This window comes from Peromyscus californicus, unplaced genomic scaffold, assembly GCF_007827085.1.
Source record: "Peromyscus californicus insignis strain IS unplaced genomic scaffold, ASM782708v3 Scaffold_13__1_contigs__length_99412109, whole genome shotgun sequence".
NCBI lineage: Eukaryota > Metazoa > Chordata > Mammalia > Rodentia > Cricetidae > Peromyscus > Peromyscus californicus.
In genome coordinates, this window is record NW_026294424.1 from 58,116,017 (window position 1) to 58,136,073 (window position 20,057).

Sequence of the window (20,057 nt, forward strand, 5' to 3'; positions counted from 1 at the left end):
CTTTACATAGGACCTGTGTTTCCTATCCAGTTTTGTCCAGTGGTACTCCATGGTTCTTCTCCCCCTCACTTCACATGACAGCCAGCAGGCAGGGTCTGGGGAGAAGGGCAGACAGTTCAGCAGGAATTCACTTGCGCTCTGTTTCTGGATATTATTTTTCAAATATGACCTACAATTTTATTACATCTTTCCTTGGGTAGGAATAAAAATGGAGTTAGATTAGACTCGTGGGCATGTTGGTGGCTGATTTTATTTTAAGAAGTATGGGAAACACTGAAGTCTGTTTCTTTAGAAATGCCTAGACTGCTTTCACTGCCCTCCTTATGGACTTAGCACGTCTCTCCTGTGGCTGGCCCATGGTGCCACCTCGCTCAGTCGCTGTCCTGTAGTGGCATTCTCTCTGTGTAGTCTGGCAGTTTGCTCATCTTTGTGGAGAGGTTGGAATCCACCATGCAATGTGGCTGCTTTGTCCTGTTCATCCTTTGTGGACATCTCAATTTTATCCTGTGAGGCCAAACTGGTACACAAGAAGAATGGCCATGCATATGATATAGAGAGTGGCGGTTGTTTTTCTCTCTAAATGATATAGTAAGACGAATACGGTACAGTCAAGGGTTTTGTATGAAATTAAAGGCAGAGGAGGTGTAGTGAGGAAAAGCATGGTTTGAAGTAGTTTCTCCCTCATGATCAACAAACAAGCACCAATTCTCATTATCAACAACAAAGGTATCTGTTCCTCCCGGAAAATAATTAATATGAAATGGCCTGTTTTTCTACTACTATAACTACTTTTGCTATTACAATTTTTTACTATTACTATTATTACTATTACAGTTACTATTGTTTTTATTTAACTCCTTACAATACCAAAATATACAAAGCAGTGAGTATTCCTGTCATCTTTTTGTAGCTTCAAAGTGGTTTCTCTGTTACGTAGTAGGGAAAGTTGTTACAGTTTTAAATAGAGACGCTAGACTTTTTTTTTTTTAAACTTCTATCTGCTTTCATTTTATGCTGAATTTATTCCTGTGCCGTAAGTTTTTGTTTCTTCAGTTCCTTCTGGGATGTCTTTTTCTTCTGTGCACCCCCCTCTTCTGGCTTTGGAACAGTTTGTTCCTTCCCAGTGAGGATCATCTCCCTGTGGCGGGGGAGCGCACGTATGTACTAATCAGGCCATGAGCTCTGTAAGTTTGTCAGCAGGGCTTAGGTGTTGTGCTCGCTGGATGTGTTTAAGGACTAGAGAACCCACATCTCAACCCTTAGGTTCAGCATTACTCTGCATTTTTGTGCAGCAAAACAATTTTTGGGTCCCCAACCCTGTGGCCAGCCCTACTGTTGAGCCTGGATGCACCTACCCACTCCACCATTACGTTACCAGAACAGCACACATGACTTTTTTAAAGTGATGTTTTTAAGATAGTTGGTGATGTTCCAGATGTGCCTGTCCTTGGTGGCCTGGGCAGTTTCTCAGGGGTTCTTGAAGTGCACAAAGCAATTTGAACCTCTTCATTTGCATGGCTTTGTAGGCTTTTGAGTCAGGAGAGTAGGGAACCATCTTTACAGGTCACCCCAGGCTTACAGGAAGAGGAGGGCAAGACACTGGACTTGGATTAGAGTCATCTAATACTTACATGGTAATAGTTGGCTGACAAACCTGTAAATGCAAAGTAAAAGTGACATTTTTTTATTCTAAGGGTTGTTTCAGAAATGCCCTCCTAAATCCTTGTGAATAAAGTTACAGTTGCAGTGTGTTTATAATCCCTTAAAATCCCTAAATCCTCAAAAAGCTGACCCATGTGCTTGAGTAAGAACTTGACTTACAGAAGTATCTCTGATTCTTGGAGTATCGTTTTCCCTGTCCCTGTGAATCAGTACTGACTTGAGCCTGCGCGAAGAACTGTCCTTTACAATGCGTTCGTTAGTATGTGAACTCTGAAGACCTAAACAGGCCTGCTGCATTAATTCTGGGTAATTGATCTTAATTAGCTAACATTTTTTTGTTGGGGTTCCCATAGTATCAGACACTCCAACCAAACCCAAACCCTTGTTAAATTTATTCCAGTAAAATAGTCTTCAGATTTTTCCCCCTGCTCTAGCGTTTGGATTTGCTTTATCGGCTTATCTGCAAACAGGAATGACGTAGTTTAGTGCTCTGGCTGAACTAAGCAAGATTTTCAGTAAAAGTGCCAGATCATATCAGAGGGGATAAGTTTCCAGTGACCCAGTGTATTTGCCCCAAGAAGGTCTTGGGTTAGTTTGTTTGTTTGTTTGGGGACAGGAGTCATTGTAACCTGGTGTATATATTCCTATAGACCATCTAGGCTGTTTTTCAGTTGTGTTTATTTTGGGGGTTCATACTGACGTCTTCCTTCTTTTTATGTCTCTGAGCTTCAAATCCTGCCCACTACTTCCACGTGACTGCTTTCCCTGTCTTGATGACATCTGCCTCACCCTTGCGTTTCCTCTGCCCTGCCTCACTGCCTGCCCTCGTCTGGTCTCTTCATTCCTGAATTAATGCCAGCTCTTCCAGGGCCCTTTTGGTCTCTCCCATTATTTTCTCCCAGGGCTTCACCCCACCCCTGGTCCTGCATGAGCTGATGTCCCATCTCCCAGTATCTACCTTACACCATTTTCCATGGACCTTCCTGCTGTAGGGTGGCAGGAGGCGTGAGTAAAATTTATGCCTAATAATGAGGTCCAGCAAAGCAAGGAGAAGTAGGACTTGGTTTTTGAATGAACTGTGTCTGTTTTAGATTCTAATCAAAGAACTAGAGAAGTCCATAGTTAGAAACTCCATGGCATAATTGTGATGCGCTCCTCGGCTGCTTCTGACTCCCAGAGTCAAGGGGACACTTGAGAACTCACCTCTTAGGCTGTCCCATTATTGCTGAAGTGCTATAAATTCATATGGCTTCGTACATTTTTTTTTCCTCTTTGAAACGTGATGGAAAACACCCTTGCTCACTTGAAGGGTTGAAGATGCAGCGTATAGAAACATAGGATGTCTTAGCAGGCCTCAAAGAACTGAATAAACCTCATTTTCTGTTCGGAAGTATAGTTAATAACTGGCAAAATTCACGTGACTCCTGTTAAAATAGTCTCACACCCATGCTAAGAAAAGTGACCCTTCACAAGCGTAAGTTGGCAGTCTCGGTTTGAAGGAACACTATTTTTACCACACAGGACTCTTTCCCTCAGCAATCTTCCGTGCTTCTGATCTTGAAGTCCCTCTCGCACCGAGAGAAACCATGGCCTTTTTTTTTTCTTTGGCCATAGTCCTGTGAATCATTAGCAGCGTTGTGACTGCAGCTTAGACTTCCTGCTGTTTCCTTTCTGTCTCATATTTTTCTACCGATAAAAATTTCTAGGCTGCCACGTGATATACAGAATTATTTGGCAGTAAGGGGGTGAGTTACAGCATGTGCATGTAACGTACTCAGTGCAAACATGATTACCGTTTAAAAACTCAGCCTTGGGCTGGCTGGTGGCTCAGCAGGTGTAGGTGGCCGCTGACAAAGCTAATGGCTTGGGTTCTGTCTCTGGGCCACATGGTGGCCAGAAAGAACCAAGTCCAACAGATTGTCTTCTGACCTTCGCACATACACACACACACACAAGAGTGTGCACTGCCCCCCACCCCCCACACTTTAAAAATCAGCTTTTTATTTGTTTTTTGAGTCTCTCTGTGTAGCCCTAGCTGTTCTGGAACTCCCTGTGTAGACCAGGCTGGCCTAAAACTCACAGAGATCCACCTGCCTCTGCCTCTCCAGTGCTGGGATTAAAGGCCTGTACCACCACTGCCCGGCTAAAAATTCAGCTTTTAAATATTATTTAAATCTTGTGCTTTAGAAATAATTTTTTAAAGGGGTGTGTGTGTGTGTGTGTGTGTGTGTGTGTGTGTGTGTGTGTGTGTATGTGTGTATGTTATGTGTGTTGCCCACCTGTATGTTTGTGTACCATGTGCATGCAGTGCCCAATGAGGCTAGAAGAGGATATTTGATCCTCTGGACCTGGAGTTATAGATGCCACCGTGTGGGCACCGGGAATCAAACCCCAGTTTTCTGAAAGAGCATTAAGTGCTCTTAACTGCTGAGCCAAATCTCCAGCCTACGAGTCATTTATTAAAAATATCTCTCTAAAGACATCCTTGACTGTTGGGGTAAAATACCTTGAGAGGAGATACCTTAATCTTTATGGAAGGAAGGTTTATCTTTAGTGTACTCAGTATTTAGTGACAAAGAGTCGGTGGGTCTTTGAGAATTATGTCATGGACAGAGAACACAAGCTTGCTTTCAGAATGAACTGGAACCAATCTCTTTCTTAAACACACTGGTTGCTTTTTTTCACCTGAGTTAGAAAGGGGATTGAATTTTCCTGGTTATGATGTTAAATAAACAGGGCCCTATAGGTGTTTGGCCCTCAGACCCAAAGTTTTATATGAAGAAATATGGGAACTATAGTTATATATGTCCTATGAAAGCAAAAACTGGCCCCTGCAACTGGGAGATGAAGTCCATGCTTGCCACATTTTCACAAACCCGTGTCAGTGAGTGTTGTGGCTGTCGGGCCCCTAAGTAGTGGTCATTGACAGTGGTGTGGATTCCATCTTATTTCTGAAGTGCTGTGAAGAGCCTGCTCCTGAGTGGGCAGGATGGAGTGGGAGGGAAGCTGTGGCATGGGAGACCATCTGCTTTTCCTTTACATTAGCAAAGGAGCTCTTGTGAGAAGCCCCACTGTTCCTGTGACAGCAGGCCTGGTTCTCTGCCCTCTGTGGTTCACACTGTCTAGCTCTGTTGTTTTATCAGTCAGCATTAGGAAATAGAGCATCAAGATATAACCTGTTAGTTACCATTGAAGGAAACAATGGTGCCATAATTTCGATAAATGTAAGATGATTTTAGAGCCCTTCACCCCACCATGTACGGAGGAAGGCTTTTCACAGGACACTGCCCTGAACTCTTCTGAAGGAGCTGGTACATTTAGGTGAATCAGGCTGTGGAGATGACCTGAGGACCTAGGGATTAGTGTGCAAAGCCTGCCCGGGGGCTGGTCACTTAACACTGGAGGGTGCTGTGGTCTGTGAGCCACGTACAGCCCAGCCCCTGTGGCAGCAAGGGCGCTCTGGAAGGTGTTGTGACCTTGGTATTGGTCGGGTGTGCCCTGCAGGACAACCCCCTGCCGCAGGTGTCCCTAACCCGCTCCCTTTCTCGCAGGTGCCTGAGATCATCAGTTCCATCCGGCAGGCGGGGAAGATCGCCCGCCAGGAGGAGCTGCGCTGCCCCTCTGAATTCGACGACACCTTCGCCAAAAAGTTCGAAGTGCTCTTCTGCGGCCGGGTCACTGTGGCCCACAAGAAGGCGCCGCCGGCCCTGATCGACGAGTGCATCGAGAAGTTCAACCACGTGAGCTGCAGCCACAGAGCCGACTGGGACGCGCCCCCGGGGCAGCCGCCAGCGCCGGGACCCCGGCCTATGCGCAAGTCCTTCTCGCAGCCCGGGCTGCGCTCGCTGGCCTTCAGGAAGGAGTTCCAGGACGCCAGCCTCCGCAGCAGCACCTTCAGCTCCTTCGACAACGACATCGAAAACCACCTCATCGGGGGACACAATGTGGTTCAGCCCACAGACATGGAGGAGAACCGAACTATGCTCTTCACGGTAAAAATCAGGGGCAGTTTTCTTACGCATCACTGGTTGTAGACATACATTCATTGCAGAAAGAATAGTTATGTAAAAGAGGGTCAAAAGGGATGCTAAACAATGTAAGTTTCAACACAATTTTACGTGGAAGATAGTCTCTTATTAATTTATAAACACCCATTGTTTATCAGGGTAATATGATTTTTATTAACCTCATATTTAAAACTTGCACCTCAGCTAAAATACTGGTTTGGTTGCTTGTTTTTTATTTTTCTTTTGCAAACAGAAAATTGTTAAACTGATAGCCGCCATATGGGAGAAAAGGAATAGAGAAGGGAACCAGCTATTGCAGATTCATGGTGTCTTGGATTTTTCTGGATGGATGATTTCCCTGGGTGTGAGTGGACAGGACTCTGCCCTCTTCCTGAAGTGAGCTAGTCTGTTGTTGCCTTTTCCTTGGCGTATTCCTGCCTCTGAGTAATGTTAGTGAGCAAAACTGACTTAGGTACCGTCTTAGCCTTTCCGTGCCTCACCCATGGCGATGAAATGACCAAGGAGTAAGGAACAGTGTGGTGTGGCTGTAGCTGGGTTTAAAAATCCAGATAATGGATCTAGGGAGATGGCGCAGTCTCTAAGAGCGCATACCGCTCTTGCAGAGGAATGGGTTAGGTCCCAAGCACCCACATGAGGTGGCCTGCACCCTCCTATAACTCCAGTTCAGGGATCCTCTTCTGGACTCTGTGGGAAATGCACTCACATGCACACGCATGCACACATGCACAGGCAGGCACACATATATACAAATTAAAGCATAATAAATTAATTGTTAAAAAATCCAGATGGTGTGTCGTGGTAATAGGGCTGACTTCCTCTCTTCGTAATTGACCTAGTACACGGAAGAGTGCTGGTTGGCAGCGACACTTGGGCTTTAATCTGTGGTCTGTGTGCTTTTTCCCAAACACTGTAGTGTTAGAAAGCTGTTCAGTGCATTTGTTTATAAGTGACTACAATGTGCTAGAAATACAGCAGTGATTCGTCTCTGCCCACACGGAATTTAGATTCCAGCAGTGCAGACAGGCTCTGACACCCCAGTAATGATGTAGTTGGATTGCAGTGAACACTGTGGAGAAGAGTGGATGCTGTGGGAACGCTTGGGGAATCAGGAGAGGCATCTCTGAGGATGTGATTTTCACTTTTGTGCCCCACGTGATCTCCGGCATTTCTGCCTCCACGAGGCTGTAGATCCCTATCTTGTTCTCTGATTTGTATTTCATACCAAAGGGTAAAGAGCTTGGAAGAGAAGCTTGTGAATTAGAGTGATGTGATAACTTGTTGATCTTAAGGAAACTTTCAATCTGTAGAAACCAACTCAGACAGGAACCAAGAAACTTCAGCATATGGAGGTGGAGGCCAGGGAGGCGGGGCCCAGGGAGGCGGACTTCCACAGCCATCCTGGCATAGGTGTTTTGGAAATATTTAATAGAAACTATTATTTTCTATTGTATAGGAAACTCATTTCCTTTAGAGGGGGATGTGGACTTTGAGGATTATTATTATTTAGATGCGTGGTCCTTTCCTCTCAGAATGCTGCTGTATACATAGGTGTTTGTCTCCTATCATTTGAAATCCATGGCATAAGCTGTAACCTTTAAACTTTTACAGTGATAGTTTTAGAAGAGCTTACCACTTTCCTCGTTGTCCACGTAGGTCATGACACATACAATGAATCAGTTTTCGGGAGAACCACATTTTTTTCTTTCTTTCTGTTTGTTTTTTAAGATTGGCCAATCTGAAGTTTACCTCATCAGTCCTGACACCAAAAAGATTGCACTGGAGAAAAATTTTAAGGAGATATCCTTTTGCTCTCAGGTAAATGCAGACAGATTGTTGATTACATTTCAGGTCTTCTAATAAATGCAGTAGAAGCACTGTTGTATAAGAAAGCAGGTTTTTAATCTGGATTGGTGGTCTCTGTCTCATAGGGTACTAAGGAAAATTATTTTTTTTTTTTTTTTTTTTTTTTTTTTGGTTTTTCGAGACAAGGTTTCTCTGTGTAGCTTTGCGCCTCTCCTGGAACTCACTTGGTAGCCCAGGCTGGCCTCGAACTCACAGAGATCCGCCTGCCTCTGCCTCCCGAGTGCTGGGATTAAAGGCGTGCGCCACCACCGCCCGGCTCTAAGGCAAATTATAATCCTGAAATTAACCGTTTTGTTTCCTGGAACAGTGTACTAGAGAAAATTGCCTACCTTCCTTTCTCTTCCCTGTCATTGGTGTTAATACTTTCTAGCTATTTCCAATGGCTTATATGTGTATGCATGTTTTATTTATAATTGGTATATATATGTGTGTGCACATGTCTTATGAATAGGTGATGTACATGCATGCTTTACATATAATTGATATATGTGCACATGGTTTATATGTAATTGATACATATGTGTTTTTATATATAATTCATATATATGTTGTAAAGAAGCTTATTTCTACTTTCTTGAAATTCTTAATTTTTTTTTACATTCTCATTATTTCTTCTCCTATAAATATGATGGATGGTACTTATCTTTGAGGGTGTTTTACCCAGAATACAGTGTCTCCATGAAACTTTGTGTGTTTGTTAGTCTGTCTTCCAGCTGTGTTTCATAGATTTGGGAGGAATCTGTCACCTGTGATGAGCCAATTTTCTCTGGATTGTCCTGGCAAATAAGAGATCATTTATGTTACTGTTTGGTGATTTATTTTTTCTTATGTTCTAACTTTTCAGTTCTGTAATAAGATGTAAAAATCTTGTTTGTTACTCTAAAATGTAAGCTTATTAAGTTGTCCAAGAGATACTGTTTTTAATTCTGATAATAAGTAATGTTCTTAACAAACTGAATTGGGAAGCTTTTTCAAAGAATCTGAAAAATCACTTTCCCTCCGTAGCAGCCTGTTACATGCTTAGTTTGTTGATGGAGGACACTGATTGAGATCAGGATGCATCAGCAGTTACTGACTGGAAAATACTTGCCTGAAAGTGATATTATCCTCAGAATCTTGATTTGATCCTCGTTATGTTGAAATGTTAAAATGTTAGTTAGATATTTAAGGTCTCTCTATGCAGCCCATGCTGTCCTGGAACTTACTATGTAGACCGTGCTTGTCTTTGAACTCACAGAGATCTGTGTCTGCCTCTGCCTCCCAAGTGCTGGAATCAGAGACCTGCCCCACCATGCTGGGAGACCTTTGCTTTTTTAGAGTGGTGTGGTAGTTTATTCTTTCCTGAAGAAGTACACTTCATCAGATCATCTGAACCTTAAGTTACACACACCCGTATTTCTTCATGGTGAGGCGTTTAGAGGCCTTGATAATACTGGTGCTGGAGAGATGGCTCACTGTTTAAGAGCTCTTGATGCTCTTGCTGAGGACCCAGATTCTATTCCCACCACTCACATGGCTCATAACCACTTCTAACTTCAGTTCCATGGAATTGGACATCCATGTCTGACCTCCACCGACATCAGGCATGTACACAGTACACATATATACATCGAGGCAAAACACTGCACATGAAATAAGTCTAAACATGAAAGAGAACTATCCCAGTTGCTCCTGACAGACTTGTGAGGCAGTGACAAGGCACCTGTCAGCTTCTGTTCCCTGCTGCTATCAATCGAGCTTATGCAGTAAGGTTTATTCTTTAGAAAGAGCTTGTGGGACCCTGGCAGAGCCCCGGCCTCAGTTTCAGAGACTTCAAAGCTGCTGTCTCGGCATATAAGTAATTTTTTTGCTCATTCTTCATGCCAGCTCGGTTCAGTGTTTGCTTGTGATTTTAGTACAAACACATTATGAATCTCTTTTTAACCTTTACATTTGTGAGTTGTATGTACATATCTGTTCATGTGTGTTGGTGTGAGAGATGTGTCTTAATCGCTGGTGTGCTGTTGATTTTTAAAGTAGTTTTTATTCTTCATGCTCCTCCCCAGATCCCTCAAAGTTCTAGTTTTTCTGGCAGCTACTCTCTACTTCCTTTTTAATACTAAAGTGAGCATTGAGATGTGAATTTTCCAACCTTGACTCGCGTTGTGAGATAGTAAATGTAACATTTTACTAGGATGCTAATCTTCATTTAAAAATATGTGAGCAGTAATCTCGTAGTGCTCTTTAAGTGGGCAGCGTCACCATGAAGCTGTGTTCCCGCCAGCAGTGCTCTGTACCACTTACATGCCCCCTTCTTCCTCCTCGCACAGGGCATTAGGCATGTGGACCACTTTGGGTTTATCTGCCGGGAGTGCTCAGGTGGCGGCGGCGGCGGCTTTCATTTCGTCTGTTATGTGTTCCAGTGCACAAATGAAGCCCTGGTAAGAGGTCGACATTGCCCACTGCAAGCCTCATGAGGATTTTCAGCCCTGCTGCGTTTCCTCGCTGAGTAGCTCTGCAGAGCCTTGCTGATACGGCAATATTTGGTTTAATTTTTCCCCCCGAGACTGACACCTTTCTGCTGTGCATCTGAGACTCATTAGAATTTCATTTTAAATTTCAATATTTTTGAAAGACATGCTTGCTTTCGCTCTCTCCTCGAATGCAACATTTAGAAACTTCATTTTGCCCAAGTGTGGTGGCCCTGTTCTTGTAAATCCCAGCACTTGGGCCTGAAGTAGGAAGACTGCAAGCTAAAGAGATGTAGGGCAGGTTCGTAACCCACAACCCAGGTCGTGAGGCCGGGCACTAAAAAGGAACAGGGACGAGAAAAGTTAAAGAAAAGAATCGCTGTGAACTTGGACCAGAGGCACTTGCTTTGTACTTAGTAATAAGATTTTACCTTGTACCTCACCTGTGTTAAGAGTGCTGAATCTGTCTGTACGTGGTCATCCTCAGACCACGGACCACAACCCTAGCAATTATTTCCACTGTGTTCTGTCAGTCCGTGAAGAATAGCCCAGAGAACAATTTAGAGTGCAGAGTCTCCTGTGTGCCCTTACGTGGACACTCCGTTCTTCTGCTCAGGTTGACGAGATCATGATGACTCTGAAGCAGGCGTTCACCGTGGCTGCTGTGCAGCAGACCGCGAAGGCACCAGCCCAGCTGTGTGAGGGCTGTCCCCTGCAGGGCCTGCACAAGCTCTGCGAGAGGATAGAGGGTGAGTAGGAGGCACTTTCAGCCTGCAGCACAAACGCCGTGGGTGGGAGTATTTCTGTGGGGCCTGCAGCAGAGGGATGGCGTCATAGGTGAGCTCACACTGTGCAGTGGATGTATGCTGCACGACAAGAATTTTTCCTGGGCATGATGGATGCAAAGCTAAGGACCCATATCTCCTCGTGCCATCTCCTCCACGGCGCTCTGAGAGTAAAGGAGAAGTTAGGGAATAAACGTCATCAAACATTGGTGGGTCCTTCGGATTGGCACCACAGAGAGATCGTCAAACGAGACCCAAAGAATTTCTACCATGCTTTTCCAGCACAGGATCCCCTCTAATCTTTGTCAGCACAGTTTTAATGGAGGGGAGCAGAAAACAGGCTGCAACTGAGGAGTCAGTGGGAGGGAATAGAAAGTGTGGTGACCATATTGACAATAGTTTCTAGAAGTTTACAATGGAATGTTATCATCTGCAGGTATGTAGTTGATATTAAGAGGAACTGGTTACGGTGCTAAGTTGTTTTTAAAAGATACTATCAATTAGTTTTATCTTCATCATGTTTGTGAGAAAAAAAAAGTGAATTATTGGGTAATTTCATAAAGAAATTGGAAGATTGGCGCCATCTAGGGATAAACTAGCGTATAGCAAGCCCGGGATCCATGGCCCTGTCACTGCCGCCAGCCAGATAGGGTGGAAGGATCCCTCCTGAGCAAGGAATGTTCTGCTGGTAACAATAAAGTCTGGTGTGGGTCAGCAGCGGGGGTGGAAGATGGGATGATGGTGGGTGGTCCATGCTCATTTGGGGCGTCTGAAAAGTGAGGTGTTTGTGTTTCTCTTCATTTTGCATCTTGTCCTATCTGTAGGAAGATTTCTAAACATTTTTTTTTGTGGTTTTTGAGACGGTTACATGATTTAAATTACCCAATTGTAAATAGTAAATTACCCAGTTATGTAAAAATGATCACAAAGATGTGATCATTTCTTCTGTATCTAAAATACTTGTCACAAACTATAATTCTGTAAAGAAAGACTGTGTTGACATTTAGACCTAAAAAATTTCTTTTTTTCTAAGTAATTGTGGGAAAAATATACCCAAACATAAAATTGATCATTTTCACTTTAAAAACAAACAAACATACATACTGTTCAGTGACCTTAAGTCCATTTACAGTGTAGAGTAACCCATTGCTACTGTCCATCTTCAGAACCTTCTCATCTTCCTGAATCGTAGCTCACTCAGCAGTCTCTCCTCTTTGTAACGTTCCCATAGCCCCAAGCAACCACCGTTCTACTTTCTGTTTTCGGGGGGGGGGGGGGGGTGCGGGGGTTGTAATTTGGTGTGTGAATGAATGCATGCCCGTGCCCGCACATGCAGAAGCTAGAGCAGGGAGACAGGTGTTCTCCTCTGTAATTTTCTGCCTAGATGCCTTGAGACAGGGTTTCTCACTGAACCAGAAGCTATTTTCAGCTGGACTAGTTTGGCTGGCCAGTGCCCGGTCCACTTGTCCCTGTTCCCCAGTGCAGGAGTTACAGGCTCAAACCGGATGCTGTGCTGTGAACTCAGGGTCACTTACTTGCAGAGCAAGCACTCTCTTGCTACTGAGTCTCTGTCTCTCTCTGTCTCTCTGTCTCTCTCTCTCTGTCTCTCTCTCTCTCTCTCTCACACACACACACACACACACACACACACACACACACACACACACACAGAGTCAGTAGGATTTGTTTTCTTGTTTTGGTCTCTTTCACTTAGCATTATGTCTTCTGGGTTCGCTCACTTTGTATGTGTTGGAATCTTATTTCTTTGTATAGTTGAAATATTCCATCAATTGCATCTGTTTATTCACCATTGGACATTTGGGTTCTTTTTGCCTTTTAACTGTGTGAGCAGTAATGCTAAGAATATTGGTATACAAACATCTGCTCAGGTTTCTGCTTACAGTTCTTTTGGGTAAGTAAAATTGCTGGTTCATATGGTAAGTGTCCTAGTTAGGGTTTCTGTTGCTGTGATGAAACACCATGACCAGAGCAACTTGGGGAGGAAAGGGTTTATTTGGCTTACATTTCCACATCATAGTCCCTCACTGAAGGAAGTCAGGACAAGAACTCAAACAGGGCCGGGACCTGCAGACAGGAGCCGATGCAGAGGCCATGCAGGGGGCTGCTTACTGGCTTGCTTCTCATGGCTTGCTATGCTTCCTTTCTTACAGAACCAGGACCACCAGCCCAGGGATGGCACCACCCACAGTGGGCTGGGCCCTCCCGCATCAATCACTAGGAAAATGCTCTATAGGCTCCATACAGCCTGATCACATGGAGGCATTTTTCTTAATTGAGGCTCCCTCCTCTCAGATGACTCTAGCTGTGTCAAGTTGACATAAAACTAGACAGCACAATGAGTCTGAAAGTTCACTTTCAAGCCCTCCTATACTGATCTATAGTGATTATATTTGTACCATACACAGATTCTAACTTCTCTGCATCCTTACAAAAATGAATTTTATGATGGTAGCTGTCCTAATAGGTATGAAATGTTATCTAGTTTATTTTTTTATAAGGTAAATTAGCAGCTGACATCATAAAATCTGAAAGGGTTCACTTTGGGCCTTATAGTGCTCTTGAAGTGAGTGTGACTGATGTATTTTTAAAACTAGTTTCCTGTTGTTACTTTTTGCTGACAGCGTATAAACTGTATCTGGGAATGAGAGTGTTGCTTTAACAAGAGGTGCCGACTGAGAGGCTTACCACTTCTGTCCTAGTGGCTGTCAAGATAAGATAAATGATGATGGAGATGCCCCTCAGGGCCTAGTGAGAAGCCAGCAGTGACTCTGGCCTTACAGATAGATAGAGGAGATCATGATCTGTGGGGCTCACTGCTGCTGAGTTCCATTTGGGAAAGCTGTATGGAGCAAGAGTGTTCAAAAAGTTACAGCTGGAACTTTTAATCAGGATCAAGATTTCGCTGTTGTAGTTTGGGGAATAATCATTCAACTCTCTTTTACACAATAAAATCCAAGGCAGGAAACTGTAGAAAGCATTCATTACACATTAAACAGAGCCACGAGGAGTCTGGGGAGTGTGTGTTTTACCCACTGTGTGGGAAGCATTTTTAAAGGATTAGGTGGTGATTCATGAGAGGCCACCTTGGTAGAAGTACTGATGACTTAGTGGACAGATTTGGGGTCCATTGATTTTTGTGGTTGTACTCCCAGTAAGTGGAATGGAGTGAAAGGCATTGTGTATTACTGTAAGGGAAGTCTTGGCTGGGGACATAGCTCAGTGGTAGAGCACTGACCTAGCATGTATGAGGTCCCAGGTTCCATCGCCATAAACCACCACCAAGCATCTTGTCATTGCTAATTGAGCATCCCTGATCCTAAAGATCTAAAAGGCTCCAAAATCCAGGGCTGTGGCTCAGTGGTAGAGTGCTTGCCTTGCTTGCTAACACCCGGGGTTCAATCCCCAGTACTGCCAGGAAAAAAAAGTGTTCCATCAGGAAGTTAGGGTTTGACCAAGCACTCCACAAACTGTAGAAAGGACCAGTAATGTGACCACAAGAACAAGAAGAAAGACTTACAACTGTTTTCTTAAGCAGTTGATGTAGTCAGGTGATGTCACAGAGTGTATAAAGTAGAATACACAGTCTCAGTTTCTAATCTCGGGATTACTAAAAAGGAACTTCCTACCTCAGTGACTGTTTGGAGGCTTCAGCATATGAAGCATTGAATGAAATGGCAATAGTTTTATGGTGGCCTTTTAGAGTTCCTCTTGGTTGAAGACAAAGTAAGGATGGATGACATTCTAGAAGCTGAGGTGCCCGCTGTGTTCGGCAGAGTCAGTACCCTGTGCCTACTGCAGCCAATAAGGAGGGCTGGACATTGGCTTTGGGCAGGCTGACTCCTGGCAGGCCTTCTGACCTCTCCCGAGTTCCCAGGCTCCTGTGGACTGCAGCAAGCTCAACTGTAAAGTAGAGCTATTGTTTCCTGAGTCCCAGCAGACTCCCTGCTCTGGCAGGGTTTCCTCCAGCTCTCAGGCATGGAGATACATTGCCCACTGCTCATGCTGTTGAACTCCCCAAAGGACTCATAGTCTTTAGTCCCTCATCTGTTCCCCAGGCTCCTGACCACCTCCTGCTGAGCAGAACGTTCCTATGCAGCCGTACCTGCAGCTCAGGAGGTTGATTGATTATTTGAATCAGTTGAATTGGAACAGTCCCCCTCTACTCCACCCCATCCCATCCCATCCCATCCCACCCCACCTCTGGTATGATGTAATTGTAGTTTGGGGCTTTATAAACGCTGCCCTGCCTCAATTCAGGACAAGAGTTTTTGGTGGCAGGAGCCTGCTCTCGGTCACCAGCTTGGACAGAGGACTCTTACTTGGCCTTGTAGTCTTGGTGGCCCATAAATGACTCATGTGGATACTTCATGCCAGGCTTCACCATGCAGCCTCTGAGCAGGGTCCCCCTCAGCATCGGGAGACTTGGGCTGGTGGAAGAAAACAGCGCCAGGTCTTTATTTGGTGGCGGTTGGTTTAGCAAATTCTTTCATTCTTAGTCTTTACATCTTCTGTGACATTTATACTTGCCATCAAGAAAACACACAAACTAGGCCCTGAACTGTATTCATTCAGAATGGAATGTCTTAATGTTAGATCCTACTGGATGCTGTGCTTTTCGGTAGTCGTTTTTATAAGTGTTCCTCAGAATCCTTGGTGATGTTAGTGAACTAGTCCTAAGATGTGAAGCACATGATAGAGGAGCACTGTCAGCCACGTGAGTTGCTGTGTGAAGAGATAAGTACCATTCAAGGGAGAAATACGGATAATTTTCAACTCAGTTCCACTGGCTTTTCATTAAGAAAGTGTTTTCATGTTCTCATGTAGTTAGAAGAGTTGTCGGTTTTGAAGAAAATGTTTGGATTGTCTGCAGTATTTTAACACCGAGAAAGTGATTTGGAGCTGCATGCATCTGCGGCAGAGTACAAACAGTGTTGTTTGAAGACGATTTGTAAACTCTGTGTTTTCCTGAATAGGAAATTGGGATAATAGCGTACTCTCGTGGAGTTGTCGTCAAGTAGAAGTGTCCTGAAGTGGGAGGGTGAGGGTGTGAAGGGAGGGAGTTTGGAAGGTGGTAACTCCAACTCTGAACTTCCCCATAGACCCTTTGTCCTTTCTTCTCTTCCCAACAGGAATGAATTCATCTAAAACCAAATTAGAACTCCAGAAGCACCTGACCACACTGACCAACCAGGAGCAGGCAACCATTTTCGAGGAAGTTCAGGTACGGCACTCTGTAGTGTCTAGCAGGACAGTACACCAAGCGGCCTGCTGGTGAGGTGAGGAGTTGGCCCTGTCGCCGCCCACAGGGGCATGAGCCAGTGTCGTGTTATTATAGAGTGGGAGACCCTCGGGTGTCGGTCCACACGCTCTCCTTTGCTCCCCGGAAACTTCTGTCAGCCTCTTCCCACTCGGGATTTTATCTCCCACCGTGGGAGTCACAAGACATTTGTATATGGATGTAAGCATCATTATTCCTCCCAACATTTTTTTTTTTTTGCCTTTTTTGAAAATACATATGTCATGTTATGTGTTTAGAGCCGTATACTAAATTGACACTCAAAAGTCAGAACAGAACAAAACCACCACACACAGAAGCACACTCATAAGCTGTGTGCATTAAACCTGGAAGTCCACTCTCACCGTGCTTGGAGCTGCTGCATCCGGGCAAACCAGGTCGAGTGTGTCAGCCGGCCCATGGCCTGCTTGCCGTGAGTCTCCAAGGAGCTCAACACAGTTTTCATGTCTGCCAGAGCTGGGAGCCTTTTTTTTTTTTTTTTCTGGCACTTTTCAAAGGAGGCAAGTACACTGGGACAAAGGATTAATGTCTTTGGGGTGTGTGCGCACACGTATGCGCGTGTGTGTGCACACGTGTGCACTAGTGACTTGGCAATTTCTCCCGTTCGGGGGTGATTAAACCAAACAAGCAGGTAGCTGTGTGGTGTTCTCACCCCTTCCTGGGGGAGGCATGAAAAGGTCTGCTTTCCTTTCTGGTCTCAGTAAAGTTCTCTGATTCCCCTGTTCTTCTGTAGGAGTGGCGTGCATTTTCACAGAGAAAAGACTAGGGAGGTTTTTTGCTGCTGCTGTTTTGATTTCACAGATGGCCTTGAGGGTTGTTTTCACAATGTTTATTTGCCTCTGTGTTTTGTTGAGACTCACCACTTCACTTCTCATTCTTAATGCATTGCAACTGGAGCCAAGGCCGTCAGTGTCAGCCCACTTAGGGCGTGGTACTACCAAGTCATGCCAGGAGCATCGTCCTGGCAAGCATGGAAGACGTACTTCCCTTCCTTAATGCAGCTTTTCACTTTCATATAGACAGCACCATGTAGCTTTCCCTACACAGTGTGGTGATGACTCAGTATGGGCAATTCCCAGAACCCCCTCCTGAGGGAGGGAGTGAGAAGCCTAAGGGATATGATCCCTCTCCTCCATGAACAGAGACACTTGGAAAAAGCAAGAAGCATCCAGCCAGTATTGCAGAGCACAATTCATTGTTCTTCACAGCTCTGGATTTTTGAGGGCTCTGAGGAACAGGAGCAGCCATGCTGTTCACTGGCTTCAAAACCCAGATCATCCATTACCCTCCACTAATGCAAGCATGGGCTCCTTTTGAGAAATATGTATTTTATGGTGTATTGATGGTCTTCCTGCATGGCTTCCATGGTTTTTCTAAAACATTTTATAGGCTCAGTTACTAATCAGTGATGAGTGGTAGTCCCTACTAATGTAAAGGTCATATAAAAATGGGATGTAGTCTTTCCGGGAGGGTAATTTATTTCTGAAAAACCCTCCCAAAGGCCAATTATATAAAGCCAGTGTAATTACCTTTGAAATCGATACTTATTATTTTGTTATTAACATGTATGTTATTCACAGTGTTTCTTTAAGAGAAAGCTTAAATAATAACTAGGCAAATGGTACTAGAGATGATGGCAGCTGACCTTAAGCACTCAAAGTACTCCATGACAGATGGGCACTGGGATATTAGCCTCTTATCTCCTAAAAGAACCCACAACACCACAGAACTACCTTTTTATTTACAAGTTTGAAGTGCGGGGTTTACAAACACATCTGGGGCAGGACAACATGGGGTCTCCCTCTCTTTTCACGCTGCCCCCCTCTTTTTGAGTGCCCCAGATTGCATTGACCCTCTTCAGCAGAAATCGCTGCCCTCAAGCTAACATTGCAGTAATAATAATAATAAAAATAACCGCTCAAAGTCTTTCATTAAATATCGAGTTGTGGTATCCAAGTGAAGCATGTCTTAAGTAACTTCCTTGGAGTACCTTAGACTTTTTGTACTGTCAGTATCAGGATTTTTTCTGTTGCTTTTATGATACTTTAGAAGACCCTTGGAGAAACAAGGTCGAGAGACAAATTAACTTTTAGCAAGAAGTTGGCTGTTTTGGATTGTTTAAATTGATGTAAACATATTTATAGAAAAGCATACAAACTGATGGTCTATGAACTTGTGTAGTTGGCACCAAGGTTGAGCATAGAGCCTTTTCTTTACTGCCAGACACCCTTCATTGCTGCCCTGGGTAACTGCCATCCCAGCTCCTCACACCTCTGATTGTGAACAAGCACGTTAATTATTGACCACAAAGTGATGCTGCTCGACTTGGTTCATAGTCATTTTCGTGATTGTCACTCTGATTAGTGAGTGTGTCTCAAACTTGAAAGAAGCCGTGGTTTAACCACTGTAGAGAACGGTGAAGCCACATGAGAGATTGGAGGATGATGACACATCTCTAATCTGTTTGAATGCAGAAGGAGGGTAGCCTCTCGATATTTCACAGTTACTTGGAGGAAGTACTTATCTCTTGACTTTGTGCGACATCACAGATAATGCATTTCTGCTCCACTGCCGGGACTGCCTTGGGATACGTAACACGTCCCAACCGGGTCTCCTGGCTCCTGTGGTCGGTGGGCAGCACTGCAGTACTCCACCTGCCTGCTTGTGATTTCGTTGTCTGCCAATGTGAACAGCTTGTCCCTCTCCCTTTGCCTAGCTGCCTCTGTGTGAGTGTGTGTGTGAGCACTCTCAGTTTTCACTGTGACGGCCCAGTGACCAAGCTTGGGTCAGCTAGTTGGCAGCAAATACCTTGGTCTGCTGAGCCATCTTGTCAACCTTTAAGACTTGCCATTTAAAATGACCTTTTTCTAAGGAAGAGCATATCAGGAGTCTGGATGGAGGTTTCCTCTGTCTTTAATGCTTTTGACTCTAAGGTTAATACCATTATCTGGGAAGAGATAGTCCGATAATGGCATTGCCCCAGACTCTCCTGCTTGTCCAGTTGATCTGTTTGTCACTCTCTTGACCTGTTAAAGGGCAGGCTCGAAGTCTGGAGATAAAGAGGAGGACTGGGCAGTAGAGCTGGCAGTATTAGCAAAGCTTATGGGTCAGTTCTCTGTTCCTCTGGGGTAATTTGGGTAACTGGTTTTATTTATGTTCACAGAAAGTAATGTATTGAGTTAGATGAATTTTAAAATACACCGTGGCAAGTATTTCAAATGCAAAGATTTGGGAGCTGGAGGAGACCACGGTCTGTTAGGGGAAGCTAGACAGAATGAATTGGTTTCGGCAAGTGACTACAATGTGCACGGGCTGATCTAGAACGGTGTGCCGTGTCAGTGCTAACAAATTCAAAGTCCTAGAAAGGATGTCAAGGAAAAAGACTCAGAGCGGGAAGGGAAAGGAGGAAAGGAGGAGGCAGAGGAGGAGAGGGAGGGGAAGAGAGGCCAGCCTGAGACCTTGGCATGCAGTTTTTCATGGACGTACCTGCTTCATGGGGATGCCACAGAGTGCCTCATGATGAGCACATTCACCATGTGACAGTGTGACCCTGGATCCGATGGCCATGCTCCTTTCTAGGTCCCTAACCCTAAGAGCTTACAAATGTGTAATCATTATGACTTTGGGTGTTTACATAGATCTTGCTTTACCTGTTTTTAAAAACGGTTTATTTATTAACTATTTTGATCACCACTACCTGATGTTAAAAAATTTATCTTGGGTAAAAGAATATCAAAGATCAACTCCTAAATCTGGCTCAAGGGTTCTGCTGTCTGTTCTTTTTAAAAAATGACCTCCACTCTTAGGGTCACTGGTGCCCCCTAGTGAGAGCAGCGAGAAAAAGCACTAATTGCCAAGTGGAAGCTGTTAGCCCTTTGGAAGGGGATGTGTTAGAAGTTTTGTTGACAATTAAAAATAAATACAATGTTTATGCTTCTGTTTTGTTTTGTCT

The 20,057-nt window shown here is 44.4% G+C and overlaps 1 protein-coding gene across 4 annotated transcripts in view; it reads left to right on the plus strand.

Moving 5' to 3' along the window:
- Positions 1-20,057, plus strand: part of Tbc1d1 (TBC1 domain family member 1) — a 200,042-nt gene that overhangs the window by 102,905 nt on the left and 77,080 nt on the right. For all 4 annotated transcript variants that reach the window (XM_052734978.1, XM_052734977.1, XM_052734980.1 and 1 more), the window contains 5 exons: positions 5,214-5,654; positions 7,416-7,505; positions 9,863-9,973; positions 10,620-10,752; positions 15,939-16,030. In XM_052734978.1, the coding sequence (XP_052590938.1) occupies positions 5,214-5,654; positions 7,416-7,505; positions 9,863-9,973; positions 10,620-10,752; positions 15,939-16,030 (867 nt within the window). The remainder of the gene's footprint in view (positions 1-5,213; positions 5,655-7,415; positions 7,506-9,862; positions 9,974-10,619; positions 10,753-15,938; positions 16,031-20,057) is intronic.